Source organism: Leopardus geoffroyi, chromosome C1, assembly GCF_018350155.1.
Source record: "Leopardus geoffroyi isolate Oge1 chromosome C1, O.geoffroyi_Oge1_pat1.0, whole genome shotgun sequence".
NCBI classification, from domain to species: Eukaryota; Metazoa; Chordata; class Mammalia; order Carnivora; family Felidae; genus Leopardus; species Leopardus geoffroyi.
In genome coordinates, this window is record NC_059328.1 from 16,739,291 (window position 1) to 16,751,586 (window position 12,296).

At 56.0% G+C, this 12,296-nt stretch overlaps 2 protein-coding genes across 3 annotated transcripts; both read left to right on the top strand.

Annotated features, from left to right (window-relative positions):
- The first annotated feature begins 277 nt into the window (after window positions 1-277).
- Window positions 278-3,592, top strand: C1QA (complement C1q A chain). Of its 2 annotated transcripts, none has more exons than XM_045476064.1 (3): window positions 278-422; window positions 1,322-1,491; window positions 2,794-3,592. In XM_045476064.1, the coding sequence occupies exons 2-3, from the start codon at window positions 1,329-1,331 to the stop codon at window positions 3,366-3,368; spliced, it is 738 nt and encodes a 245-aa protein (XP_045332020.1). In that variant the 5' UTR covers window positions 278-422; window positions 1,322-1,328; the 3' UTR covers window positions 3,369-3,592. The 2 variants fall into 2 exon arrangements, with proteins under 2 accessions (XP_045332020.1, XP_045332021.1); XM_045476065.1 differs by lacking the exon at window positions 278-422 and adding an exon at window positions 461-566.
- Window positions 3,593-6,910: 3,318 nt separating this feature from the next.
- On the top strand, window positions 6,911-11,499 carry C1QC (complement C1q C chain). The gene is made up of 3 exons (XM_045476066.1): window positions 6,911-7,054; window positions 7,343-7,536; window positions 10,647-11,499. The coding sequence occupies exons 2-3, from the start codon at window positions 7,356-7,358 to the stop codon at window positions 11,201-11,203; spliced, it is 738 nt and encodes a 245-aa protein (XP_045332022.1). The 5' UTR covers window positions 6,911-7,054; window positions 7,343-7,355; the 3' UTR covers window positions 11,204-11,499.
- The last annotated feature ends 797 nt before the right edge of the window (window positions 11,500-12,296 follow it).

Consider the following 12,296-nt stretch of genomic DNA (forward strand, 5'->3'; position numbering starts at 1 on the left):
CCTTTGTATTTTTCTGTATTTTCCAAGCTTTTGACGATCAGTCCAAGTTCCTGACTTTTTTAAAAATTCCTTCAGCCCTGATGTTCTCTGCCTCTCTGGTTCTCACATCCCTCCAGTACCCATCCCCCCCACCACCTCTATCCTTGCAGACTCCTGCCTTGCTGTCCCTGCCCCCACGCCAGCTGCGGCTGGGGTAGGACATTCAGTGTCCCAGTCTTGCTGAGGTCTGCTCAAAATGTCCCTGGTAGGCTTCTGACCCCTGGGGCAATGCTGGGGGCAGGTCCAGGGAAGGAGAAGGGGAAGTCAGAAGGGATGTGAAACTTGGCCACAGCCGGACAGGCACCACCCCTGCTGCGTGTCCCACAGGGGTCCCTGGGTGGAGGACAGGAGCATCCAGTTGAACTGACTGCCAGCTGAGGCAGGTGAGGCCCGAGCCTGAAGGGGTGGGGGCCCGGGGAGCTGACCTAGGAGGCTGGACAACCGAGGCGGGAGGGAGGGAGAACACTGCCAGCCGGTTCTGTGCCAGGACAGGGTTGCAAGGGGCACTGATCCAAGATCTGGAATAAGTGAGTGGGGGACCTTTATTCCTTGGGTTTGGGAGACGGTGGGAGGTGGAAATATAGACACATCCGCTCTAGCCAGAGTTCCTAGGTTTCGGCCCCCCCAAAACACAGGAAGCTGGGGAGAGGCTAGGGGTGTCGGAGCCAGCAGAGGGGTCCCCGTAGAGGGTACAGCGGGTGCTGAAAGGGGCCGAATGTGTAGGGGAGTGAGCACATGTGTTGTGTCAGGGGGTTGTGAATCCCCATGCGTATGCATAGCTCTGCCATCTGGGTGAGAGAGTGTGAATTAAATAAGGCGTAGGCGCTCAATAAATATTTGTTCAATGGGATTGATCATCGGTACGAGTATATGAATGTGTGTGTGTCTGGGGGAGTGAGAGGTGGAGTTTATTTGGGTGTCGATTTGTGCTTCCAGGAGCGTGCAGTGGATTTTGAGTTTGCTCGCCGTGGTGTGCAAGTGTGGGATGAGAGGCTGTGTTTGTGTGTTTGAGTATGTAACTGTGTGGGTGTGCTCAGCTGTGTGTGTGTGTGTGTGTGTGTGTGTGTGTGTGTATGTGTGTGTATCTGGGCAAATTTCTGGTTCTGCGTATATGTGCGGGGTCCCTGGAGTTGGGTGGAAGGCAGACTTCGGAGGCCCTCGAGGGAGTGTATGTGCCTCCGTGGTGGGGGGATGTGTACAGAACATTGTGGGCGTAGGGTTCAAGTGTATGAGTTGGGTGTGTGTGAGGGTGTGATGCCCACTCTGGCCCATGTCTCCACAGTGGCATCATGGAGGCCCCATGGGGCTGGCTGGTGGTCTGCGTGCTGGCCACATCCCTGACCTTTACAGTGACCCAGGATGTGTGCCGAGCACCAGATGGGAAGGCTGGGGCCCCAGGAGCGCCTGGCCGACCCGGACGGCCAGGCCTCAAGGGGGAGCAAGGGGAGCCAGGTGAGTACCTCCCTCTGGACCCCAGCCCCTCCTCCCTTGGCCTGGCCTGGCCTCCAGGGTGGAGACTTGGGGGTGGCACCAAGAAGCGGGAATCCACCTGGGCCCCCACGTGATGCCTGCGCACTCTGCACTTGGTCCCAGAGGCTGAGGGGGCCTAGTCTTCTCTCTGGACATGTCCCCAGGCTGCCAAGCCCCTCCATATCCCCCTTACTGCCTGAGTCCTCTTTTTTTCTTCTTTTTTTAATGTTTATTTATTTTTGAAGGAGAGAGAGACAGAGAGTGAGCAGGGGAGGAGCAGAGAGAGAGAGAGAGAGGGAGACACAGAATCCGAAGCAGGCTCCAGGCTCTGAGCTGTCGGCACAGAGCCAGATGTGGGACTTGAACTCATAAACCGTGAGATCATGACCCAAGCCGAAGTCAGAGGCTTAACTGAGCCCCTCAGGCGCCTGAGTCCTCTTTCTTTGGCCTCACCTTCCTTCCCTGGAGGATGGACCACTACAAGCGATGAATGAGAAAGGTCTTGGAAAAGTGCACACTCCTGGACTGTTGTTAAGTTACCAGAATGAATAAGGTGCTAGCCTTTAGACTCAGGAGACTTTTCTTGCTATGTAACCTCAGGCAAGTTACTGACCCTCTCTGAGCCTCAGTTTCCTCATCTGTAAACCGAAGAAATAACCCCACCTGGCACACAGAGAGGATCGACTGATGGCGACTATCCTTTCGGCTTCCTTCCAGCCCCCCACACCCAACTCTGTCCCTGCTTCCCCATTGCCAGCCCCTTCTGGCATCAGAAACTCACAGTCTAGAAAACAGGTTGGGGGTGAAGGAGAAGGGAGAGGAGGACGTGCCCAGAGTGGGAGAAGGAAGTCTCAGGGAATTCTCTTGAGCCTCCCAGTCGGCACCAGGCCAGAAAGATCTGCAGAGACACTTGCAAGCATTTGCATCCAGGCGTCCTGTACGTAGTCCTGACCTAAAGGGATCGGGGTCAGTGGCCTGGCGGGGTGCGGAGTTCACGGCCGGCCAGAAGCACAGTGGACGAGCCAGTGTCCTACGTTTGCCAGGACCTGACAGCTTCCCAAGTGCCTGTTTGCACTTCTTTCCACTTGATAGATAAAGAAGCTGCAGCTCAGAGGTTGGAACATTTGCCCAAGGTCACACAGCCAGCCAGAGTCAAGGTCTTAAAGGCCCAGGCACTCCCCCATCCTCCACTGCACAGCAGCCGGGCCATCGCCCAGCTCCCATCTCCCTGAGGACTAGGGAACACTGGACTCTCACTCCAGATCTGGCCTTTCTCCCCCACAGGGGCACCTGGCGTCCGGACGGGCATCCAGGGCCTTAAAGGAGACCAGGGGGACCCTGGGCCCCCTGGAAACCCTGGCAACATGGGTTTCCCTGGGCCCAGTGGCTCCCTGGGTCTCCCTGGCATCCCGGGAGTGAAAGGCATCAAGGGCAACCCGGGCAACATCAAGGACCAGCCACGGCCAGCCTTCTCGGCCATCAGGCGCAACCCACCAATGAGTGGCAACATCGTCATCTTCGACACGGTCGTCACCAACCAGGAAGGCCCGTACCACAATAACACGGGCCAGTTCATCTGTGCTGTGTCCGGCTACTACTACTTCACTTTCCAGGTGGTGTCCAAGTGGGACATCTGCCTGTCCATCGTGTCCTCTGGGAGGGACCAGGCCCAGCGCTCCTTGGGCTTCTGTGACGCCAACAGCAAGGGCATCTTCCAGGTGGTATCCGGGAGCACAGTTCTCAAGTTACAGCGTGGCGATCGGGTCTGGATCGAAAGAGACCCCGCCCAGGGCCGGATTTACCAGGGCCCTGAGGTGGACAGCGTCTTCAGTGGCTTCCTCGTCTTCCCATCCATCTGAACCAGGGAGGGAGCCTCCCGACCCTGGCCTCACATGCTTCCTTTTCTGTGTGACTCACTCCACCTCTCTGGTTGCTATGGTCTGCTCTGCCTGGGGGTGCTGTTGCTTGAGCTGTCTGAAGGGAGAGGGCTGGCTCCCGGGGCCCCTAGAACTTGCCGCTGGCTGCACGCTGTAAGGAGACTGATCTCTTCGAACCCTTCCTACGATAAATAGCTGAGGCCGTGTCTGTTGAGCGTCTGTTGAGTTGCTACACTGGGCACTGGGAGGGAGCATAAGGATGACAGTTACGGAGTGCTTACGAGGCAGGCCTGTGTTTTGTATTTTACAGCGGGTATTTAGCAGGTCCTGGGAGTCCTAGGACCCAGGGCCACCACTTACCGGTTGTCCAACCATGTGCATATTATATAACTTCAGTGAACTCAGTTTCCTTATCTGTAACATGGGAATAACAACGGCACCTACTTCAAAGGGTTGTTGAGAGGATTGAGTGACTTAATATATGAAAATTGCAGAGCCGTTCCTGAGTCAGAGTAAGGGCTGAGTAAGTCCTAGGTGTTATTATGCTTTGTTTAATCTGTACAGCTGAGGGGTGAGGTGGGTATCACGACCCTATTTTACAGATAACGAAGCAGGTTGGAGTCTGGGGCCGGATATAAGGCCCAAGGTCAGCGTTTAAGTAGAAGAGCTGGGGTCTGAACCCAAATCTTACTAGCCAAGTGAGGCTAGTAAGGCTTACTTACCCAAGCTCGCATGTTTAACCGCGACCCTTGCCAGCCTCCACAGCCACAGCCTGACACGTGCTTTCCAACCTTGAACCAGAAAAACATGGGCAAGACTCAGAGAGGGGTGGTAATCGGCCCAAGGGCAGCCAGCAGTCCTCTCCAAAGCCAGGTTTCCTGAGTCCGGCCCTGGGCTTCCACTCAGGCAGGCATGTGAGGCTGGGGCTGCTGCTCGCTGGGCATCCCTCCCGGGCTGCAACTGAGAAGGTCTGGAATTCTCATGGTGCCTTCCCAGGGTCCCACTTAGCCTGTCCAGGAACACTCGGAAGCAAGAAGCCTCGCTATGTCCTCTGTATGTGAAGACAATAAGCAGACCGGGAGTTCAGTCCTAGGCTGTCCAATGCCCTGCACATTTTCTCAAAGGAAGCCATCTGTGCTTTGTGCTGTGCGCACATCACACACCTGCACACCACGCAGGCACACCCATCTTCCTCAGGTTGTACGTGACCCACAATCCCCCATGGAGACCTGTCTACTTCCCACTGGAACACGGGCACAGGAATCCCCTTCTTCGGTGCACACCAACCCAGGCCCTTAGATACACCGTGCACACCCCTGGACGTGCACACTAGTTACACCCTCAAACCCGCAGTCGTACTTGGGATACAGGTGACACGCAGGGGTGCACGTCCTCCTCACTCTCCAACACGCACATGCCTTAGAAATGCCCCGGTTCTCCCACATGCTGACCCTGTCACACTACACTGGGCCGTCCTCTGAGCCACGGGGACCGTGTCTCCCACCCACTAACTGACACACAAGCAGCCTGGGAGTCCTCACATGCCACCCCCTCCCCAGCACCCTGGCCTCTGACATACACCCAAGACCGTCTCCTGGGGCTGCCCTGCCCTGCCCCCACCGACAGCCTCTGGGGTTTGGGGAGAAGAGAGTGACCCCTCTGTAGCCCCAGCATAGTGCTGGACTCCTCACGGCCTCTCTGCCTCCTTCAGGCCTCCGCTCTGCCCCAGCTCTCTGCCTCCGTGCCCAGAACACACTCTCCCACGGACTGGGAAAAGAAACCCATCTTTGTGTATCTACGATGGGCTGGACATTTCCTAGCCATTGATGCATTTAATCTCAGCAATCCCTCTTCACTGGTTCAGAGAAAGGAGATCCCTATCCAAGGTCACACTGCCAGAAAGCAGCAGGACCTAGATTTGAACCAGCTCTGTCTGACGCCAAGGTGGAGACCTCCTTTCCTTGCAATGGGACTCAGAGATGTCAGGAGCGCGGGCCCCGTAAGTGGTGGAAGAGACCCGGCCACAGAAATGTGAGTGCAGGGAGTCTGGCTGCTCCTTATTCTCAATTCCACCCACACACTCCACACCCTGCCCGCCCTCCCCCTCACTGGGCAAATCACTGGCCAGGCTGGATGGAGGAACGGGCAGAGCTAGGCTGGGCCTGGCTGCTGGGGCAAGGGCGGGCTGAGCATGGGCTGAGGCTGCCACCTGCTGGACAAGACAGACCCAGGCGCAAACGAGATGAGAACTGAAGATGGGAGCCCCAGGTGCCATTCGGGTCCCCCTCCCCGCCCCCCTGCCAGTGCTGTGTCTATCATTTATGCTTTTCCCAGCCCTACACCTGCTGGGGACTTTCAGGGTCAAGGACATTCACATCCTTGCGCTCATCCCACACTCTGCAGCCCTGTGCCACGGGTAGAGGGACAGACTGGGAAACTGAGGCCCTAAGGGTCAGTTGGTGAGGCAGGGACAGAGCTCTGAACTCCTGCTCATGCCAGGCACCAGCCTAAGCCCTGTACATGCATCATACACTGGGTCCTCACCACTGCCCTGCATGGGAGCTATTGGAACCCCTCATTCACAGAGGGGGACCTGATGCTCAGGAAGGTCAAACCCCTCACCCCGAGTGACACGGGTGGCAAGTGTGGGGTCAGGGCTGGAGCCCTCCACTGCTCGATAGCCCCTTCCTCTTCTGAATCTCATAGGAGGAGAAGAGGAAGAGAGGAGAGGAGCCTCTCTCGGCTCTGCCCAAACTGGCCCCAACCAGCAACGCCTCACCAGCTCCCACAGGCTCCAAGACCAGATGCAGGGGTGCCAGGGGCGGTGCGGGCAGGGAGGCTGGGATCGTCAAGGGCCCCAGCAAAGGAAGAGGCACCGACATGCGAAGCCTGCGCCTCCCCCACCACCCAGTATACAGATGGGAAGGCTAAGGCCTGGAGGAGCCAGTGGTTTGCTGAGGGCCTCAGAGCAAGGGAGTGGCAGGGCTGGAAGATCTGAGGCCACTGACTCTGTAGCCAGAGTCCCACCACAGCAGGCTGCTTGCCATCAAAGCTTGTCCACCCTGGGTGTCCACCTCCAAGTATAACCAATGGGAGGGGCAAATGGAAGTTTCTAGAATAAGGCCTGCCACTTGACAAGTGCAGATGAGGCTAAGCAGAGGCTAAGCAGAGCAAGACTTAGGACCCCAAGAATGGATTTGCTGTGTGACTTTTGGTAAGGGCTTTCACCTCCCTGGGCCTCAGTTTCCTCATCTGTAAAGGGGGAATTATAACTTCCTCCTAGGAATATTGTAAAATAGCTGAGTCTCAGGCACAGTAAATGCCAACACATGGGGATGGGCTGAACTGGACACACACACACACACACACACGCACGCTTCAGCAGATCCGGGGGAGGGGACATTTCCCCTTTTCAGACGCTCATGATCCGGGGCGGGGGGGACACAGGGTCAGCCTGGCTCAGTACCGAAAAGAAAGTATTGAGTCAGGAAAAATGATGGGAAAGGGGATGTGGGACTGAGGGCAGGGTGACAGAGGGGAGGGGGCCGCCCAGCCTGCTCTGGGCCCTCTCTGCTGTGTCCGCTCTGACACCGTGTCCTCCAGTCGGGGAGAGGGGAAGCAGATTTGAGGATACCTCTGTGACCAGACCAGAATCCTGCCACCCCCAGGTGAGGCCAAGACCCTGGCTGAGAGGGAGCAAATGGCAGTTTCTCCCTGCTACCTCCCTGAAACATGGGGACAGCTTGATTTGTGAGAGGAAGGAGGGTCCCCATCACTGCTGAGCTAAAGGTCCCGGCTCAGAGAAGAGGCCCCATCCTCCATCCATCCGGTGGTCCCAGGACCCAAGGGGCAAGGGGCCTGGGGAAGGGACCTATAGGCTCCTGAGGGCTGTCAAAAGACCAGCGAGGAGGGTGAGTGAGGGGCCAGGGGGCCAACTCAGCTCTCTCCCTACCCAGATCCTTCCCCAGGATGGACACAGTGTCCAGCTCCCGGCCCCCCCTTGGACTAAACCTGCTGGTGCTGTTGCTGGTGCTGCCACTTGGGGGCCAGGCCAGCACAGGCTGCTACGGGATCCCCGGGATGCCAGGCCTGCCGGGGGCCCCAGGGAAGGACGGCCACGATGGCCTGCCGGGGCCCAAGGGTGAGCCAGGTGAGTCTGCTGGGCTTCTGGGGAGGGGTCACCTAAGACCTGGGGGCAACAGGCACAGTGTGCATCTGGCGCTAACCTGGGGGAGAAGGGCAGCGACTTGTTGGCGAGAAGTACAGTCCCTACGGACGCACCTGCTCCCAGGACAGAGTCCAGCTTTCCCAGCAGGTGTAACCCCTCTTTTCTCAGCGCCCAGGCCTTGGTCCTCCATATTCCCCTCTCTGTGCCTCAGTTTCTCATCTGACAACAGGGAGAGAACAAAAGCACCTGCCCCAGAAGGTGGCAGGGAGGGTCACAGGAGATGACCCACCTGAAGACCTTTGACAAACTCTAAAGTGCTGTGCTGTTTATTACAGCTCCTCCATCCATCACCTGCCCTGCAACACGGACCCCTGGGGGGGGGGGGGCCCATGTAGGGAACGTCCACAATGCACGGAGGGCCGGGCTTCAGTTCCCAGCCCTACCACTTCCCTGTGCAGAGCGCCTCGGTCTCCTCATCTATAAAATGGGGAGATAGTACCTACTGCACGGGGTGCTGTAAGGGGAGGATTAAGTGAGTTGCTACTAAAGCAGCGTCCAGCACATGGTAGGTCTCAGGTAAGTGTAGGCTCTGCGTGGTATAGCTGTTGTCCTCACTGTTTTTATGGGAGATCTGTGCTCACCCGTCTCCCTGGGATCCCGGGTAGGTGGGCCATGGGGAGTGAGAAGTCAGGATTGCAGATTGATGGGCAAGCCCTAGCGTGAGCCAAGGGGGCTGAGAACATGAAGGGGCCCTGGTGCTGAGCAAGCACCAGAGTCTGGGGGCGACTTGTTTGTCAGAAGGTGCGTATCCAGGATGTCTGGAGCCAGCATGGGTGAGACTGGGGTGAGGTTGGGCAGAAGTGATGGGGGGGGGGGCGTTGGCAGAGGCGGTGGGGGTGTGGGAGGCCGGTGGCAAGGAACGCCCTTAGGAATTTGCCCACCGTCATCTTCTCTCCTGGTAATAGAATGGGGTTTGGCCAACATTCCAGAAGGAATTCTCTAAGTCAAGGTGAGCCGAATAAGGCTCTCGGTTCTGCCATCTTTTGAGATCCCACACCGCACGCTGCCTCTGGCCATCTCACAGCTCAGTGGCTGATGGCCACCAATTATTGAGCGCCTACTACATACCAGCCATGGTTCCAAATGCTCAGCATATGCTTACCTTACAGGGTAGATAAAATTGTTAACTCTGTTTTGCAAGTGAGAAAACTGAGGCCAAAATCCTTTTTAAAAGTGCCTGACTGCCGTTTTACAAACGTCAAACTTGAGGTTCAGAGAGTTGGAGGAACTTGCCCAAGTCACACTGTGGAATCCTGTCCCGCTCCAAAGTGCCTTTAGTCACTACCTTCCCCTGCCTCTCAGGCCCCTCCCCAGTGCATGTCCTCCCCCTCCCAATCAGTTGCTGGAAGACGTCTGGAGGGATGAGACATGGCCCTGCATCACTGACAACCGTCACCAGGAGCTGACCCTATGGAGCACTTCCTATGAGGTGCCCAGCACATGCCTTCTCCCACTCCAAGCTCCCAGAAGCTCTCTGGGATCTCTATTATAGCCTTTCCTCAATTAGGCAAGCAGAGGCTTGGGGAGGGGAGGTCACCTGCCCAGGGTCACACAGCTTTAGCCTGGATCTGTTGGATCCTCAACCCCCTCTCCTAACCCCGGGACCGAACAGGCTCACAAGCCATAGAGGATCTGTCACAAATAGGTCTGCACAGACACCCAACCCTAAGGAAGTAGGAAGCGGCCATGAGGGCTGGCAGAGTCGGCCAAAGAGGGCTTCCTGGAAGAGGAGACTAAAGCCGGGCCCTAAAAGATGAGTACAGTTTGGAAAGGGGAGAAAAATCTCACAGAGGCTCAGATAATCAGGGCTGTCACAAGAATCACATCCTCTGACTGGGACTCAGCCAGACTTGATTTTCGATCCTGACTCTACCTCCTCCTGGCTGCATGGCCTTGAGCAAGTCTTTGGCCTCAGTTTCCTCATCTGTAATATGAGAGAAACGGAACCAGCCCAGGAGTCATAGGGGCTCCAGTGGGCTGAATGGGGCCGGGGGAGCTGGAGGAATCAACCCCCTTGGTGGGGGCCACTTCTGTTGGGGCTCCATCCAGTGATTCCCATGTGCTAAGCCGGCCTGGGGTGGTTCCATCTCAGGAAGGGATACAGGGTTTGTGGGGCTCTGAACCTTATAAAATATTGAGGCCTCTCTTTAAAAAATAATACAAAATTATAGGTACATTTGGCTGCAGGGAAGGGGGTGGTGACACAAATCTACACGTGCTACAAGATTGTACTAGAACTATACACACACACGTGCAAATGAATGCACGTGCAAAGTGGATCGTCCAAAGGTGAGTTTTCCCATTTTGATATCGTACTTTAGTTATGCAAGATGTGCCGCTGGGGAAAACTAAGCAAAGAATACATGGTTCTTCTTGTCCCCCCCGCCCTTTTTCTTGGCAACTTCCTGTGAATCTATAATTATTTCAACATAAAAAGTTGACAAACTTTTAAGAGTAATGTTAGGCAAAGGGCCTTGAAGGGGCCAGCGCAAGTTAATGGGGCCTAAAGAATAAGTTTCATGAGCTTTCCAGGAAATGGGCCTCCGACCAGTCTTCTGATTTTTGTCAAGAAACACTCAGAAGCAAAACTGTCAGGTGAGGTTTGGATTTGTTAATGTTGGGCTCTAAATAAAACGTTTAAGAAAACACCGTGCAGGCCACACAGAAGCTCTCTGAGGCCACACGCTGGCTATGGGTTGACAGTCAAGGCCTCTGACGTGCTCTCTGAGACCCTGCCCGGTTCTGACACCTCCTGAAGCTGGCGAGTCCCACCCTCTCCACCGTAAATGTGGAAACTGAAGCCAAGAGACAGGGGAGCGTCTTAGCGCTTGGAGAACAAGCCTATGGGGGAGGCTGGACTCCAACCAGGGCCTCCCTCCAACTCTCTGCACGCTTACCCCCAGGTGATCCAGTCCATCTGGAGAAGGACGCTCCAGAGACCAAACTCTGGTGGCATGTCCCCTGGAGGACACCCAGGGTCCCTGTTCCTGTCCCCTGCCCCATCACTTCCTTCCCACCTACTCTCTCCCCAGGAATCCCAGCCATCCCTGGAACTCAAGGACCCAAGGGTCAGAAGGGAGAACGCGGCACACCTGGGCATCCCGGGAAAAATGGCCCCACGGGAACGGCTGGTAGTCCAGGGGTTCCCGGCCTCACGGGACCCCCTGGGGAGCCGGGCGAGGAGGGCAGATACAAGCAGAAGCACCAGTCTGTCTTCACGGTCACACGGCAGACATCCCAGCACCCCACGCCCAACAGCCTGGTCAAGTTCAACGTAGCCATCACCAACCCGCAGGGCGATTATGACACAAGCACTGGCAAGTTCACCTGCAGAGTCCCAGGTCTTTACTACTTTGTGTACCACACGTCGCAGACAGCCAACCTGTGCGTGCTGCTGTACCGGAGTGGTGTCAGGGTGACCACCTTCTGTGACCACCTGTCCAACAGGAAGCAGGTCAGCTCGGGCGGTGTGCTGCTGCAGCTGCAGGCGGGAGAGCAGGTGTGGCTGGCGGTCAATGACTACAACGGCATGGTGGGCACCGAAGGCTCGGACAGCGTCTTCTCTGGCTTCCTGCTCTTTCCTGACTAGGGCAGCCAGGCCCGCCCCAGGCCCGGGGCCGCCCCGCTCCCCTCAGCTTCCCTGCAAGAACCGCTGTGCCCAGACCCTTCTCCCCACCTGATGGACTCCTCCTCCAGGAAGCCCGCCCTGATGCCCTTGCCCCAACTTCTCTCCCTCCTCCGAACTCCTTCAGGAGTCACTGCTTTGAGACTTAACCAGCACCCTCTAACACTGTCAATGTTTTTTGTTTTTGTTTTTTTTTTCCCCAAGTCTCCGGAAAGGCAAGGTGATATACAAATAAATAAATAAATAAATGGAAAAATGTGGCACGGTTCAGGCTTCTCGCTGCCAAGTCCTCAAAGGAGCAGGCCTCTTCATCCTCAGCTTTGTACCTGTCACAGCCACCCATGGGCTCTAGACTCAGAGCATCCAGTTGGTGTTCAGTTAAAGGTTGGTGCCAGTGTTAAGACACTCAGTGTCCTGTGGCCATTTCAGAGAGGGATGCTCCAGTGTGATTAAAGGCTGCAAGAGGTCCCCAATGTGCCGTCTGTTGTCACTTGTTTGGGTGAGAGGTGCTACTGTCATTAAAGGTATCTGTGCTCACAGGCAAACAGGAGTGTTTGAATTCCCAGGCCTGTGTTGACCTATGCTGAAGTTTGGAAGCACCTGTGGGCTCAGGTAAGCCCAATGTAGACAAAGAACAGATCTGTAATGGATTTGTGCCCAAGTAATGAGTTAATGGGGGTGAATGAATGAATGAACGGTGGGTAAATGAGTGACTAAAAGCAGAGTAAATGAATGAGTGCATTTAAAAAATCTTAACAGCTTGTATTTATTGAGCACTTACTATACCCCAGGCATGATGCTAACCGATCTATTAAGTCATTAATATTCATCACCGTGCTCTGAGATGGGCATGAACCAGTGAGAGAGTGAGACTCTGTCCCCAGTTTCACCCCGAACACTGGCAAACTCTGGGAGCCTCCAAGAGATCAACTAACACCACTGCTGCCCACAAGCCACCAGGCTTCCCCTGCAAGGTTCCTGACGGTTGGGCCCAGCAAGTATGATCCTTGCTGGAGGACCAGGAGGTTAGACACTAGCCACAGCACTTTCACTGTGG

Coding starts and splice junctions, on each gene's coding strand:
- C1QA (XM_045476064.1), top strand. CDS start 1,329: ATGGAGGCCCCATGGGGCTGGCTGGTGGTCTGCGTGCTGGCCACATCC. Junction 1,492..2,793: donor GGGGGAGCAAGGGGAGCCAG/GTGAGTACCTCC, acceptor TCTCCCCCACAG/GGGCACCTGGCGTCCGGACG.
- C1QC (XM_045476066.1), top strand. CDS start 7,356: ATGGACACAGTGTCCAGCTCCCGGCCCCCCCTTGGACTAAACCTGCTG. Junction 7,537..10,646: donor GGGGCCCAAGGGTGAGCCAG/GTGAGTCTGCTG, acceptor CTCTCTCCCCAG/GAATCCCAGCCATCCCTGGA.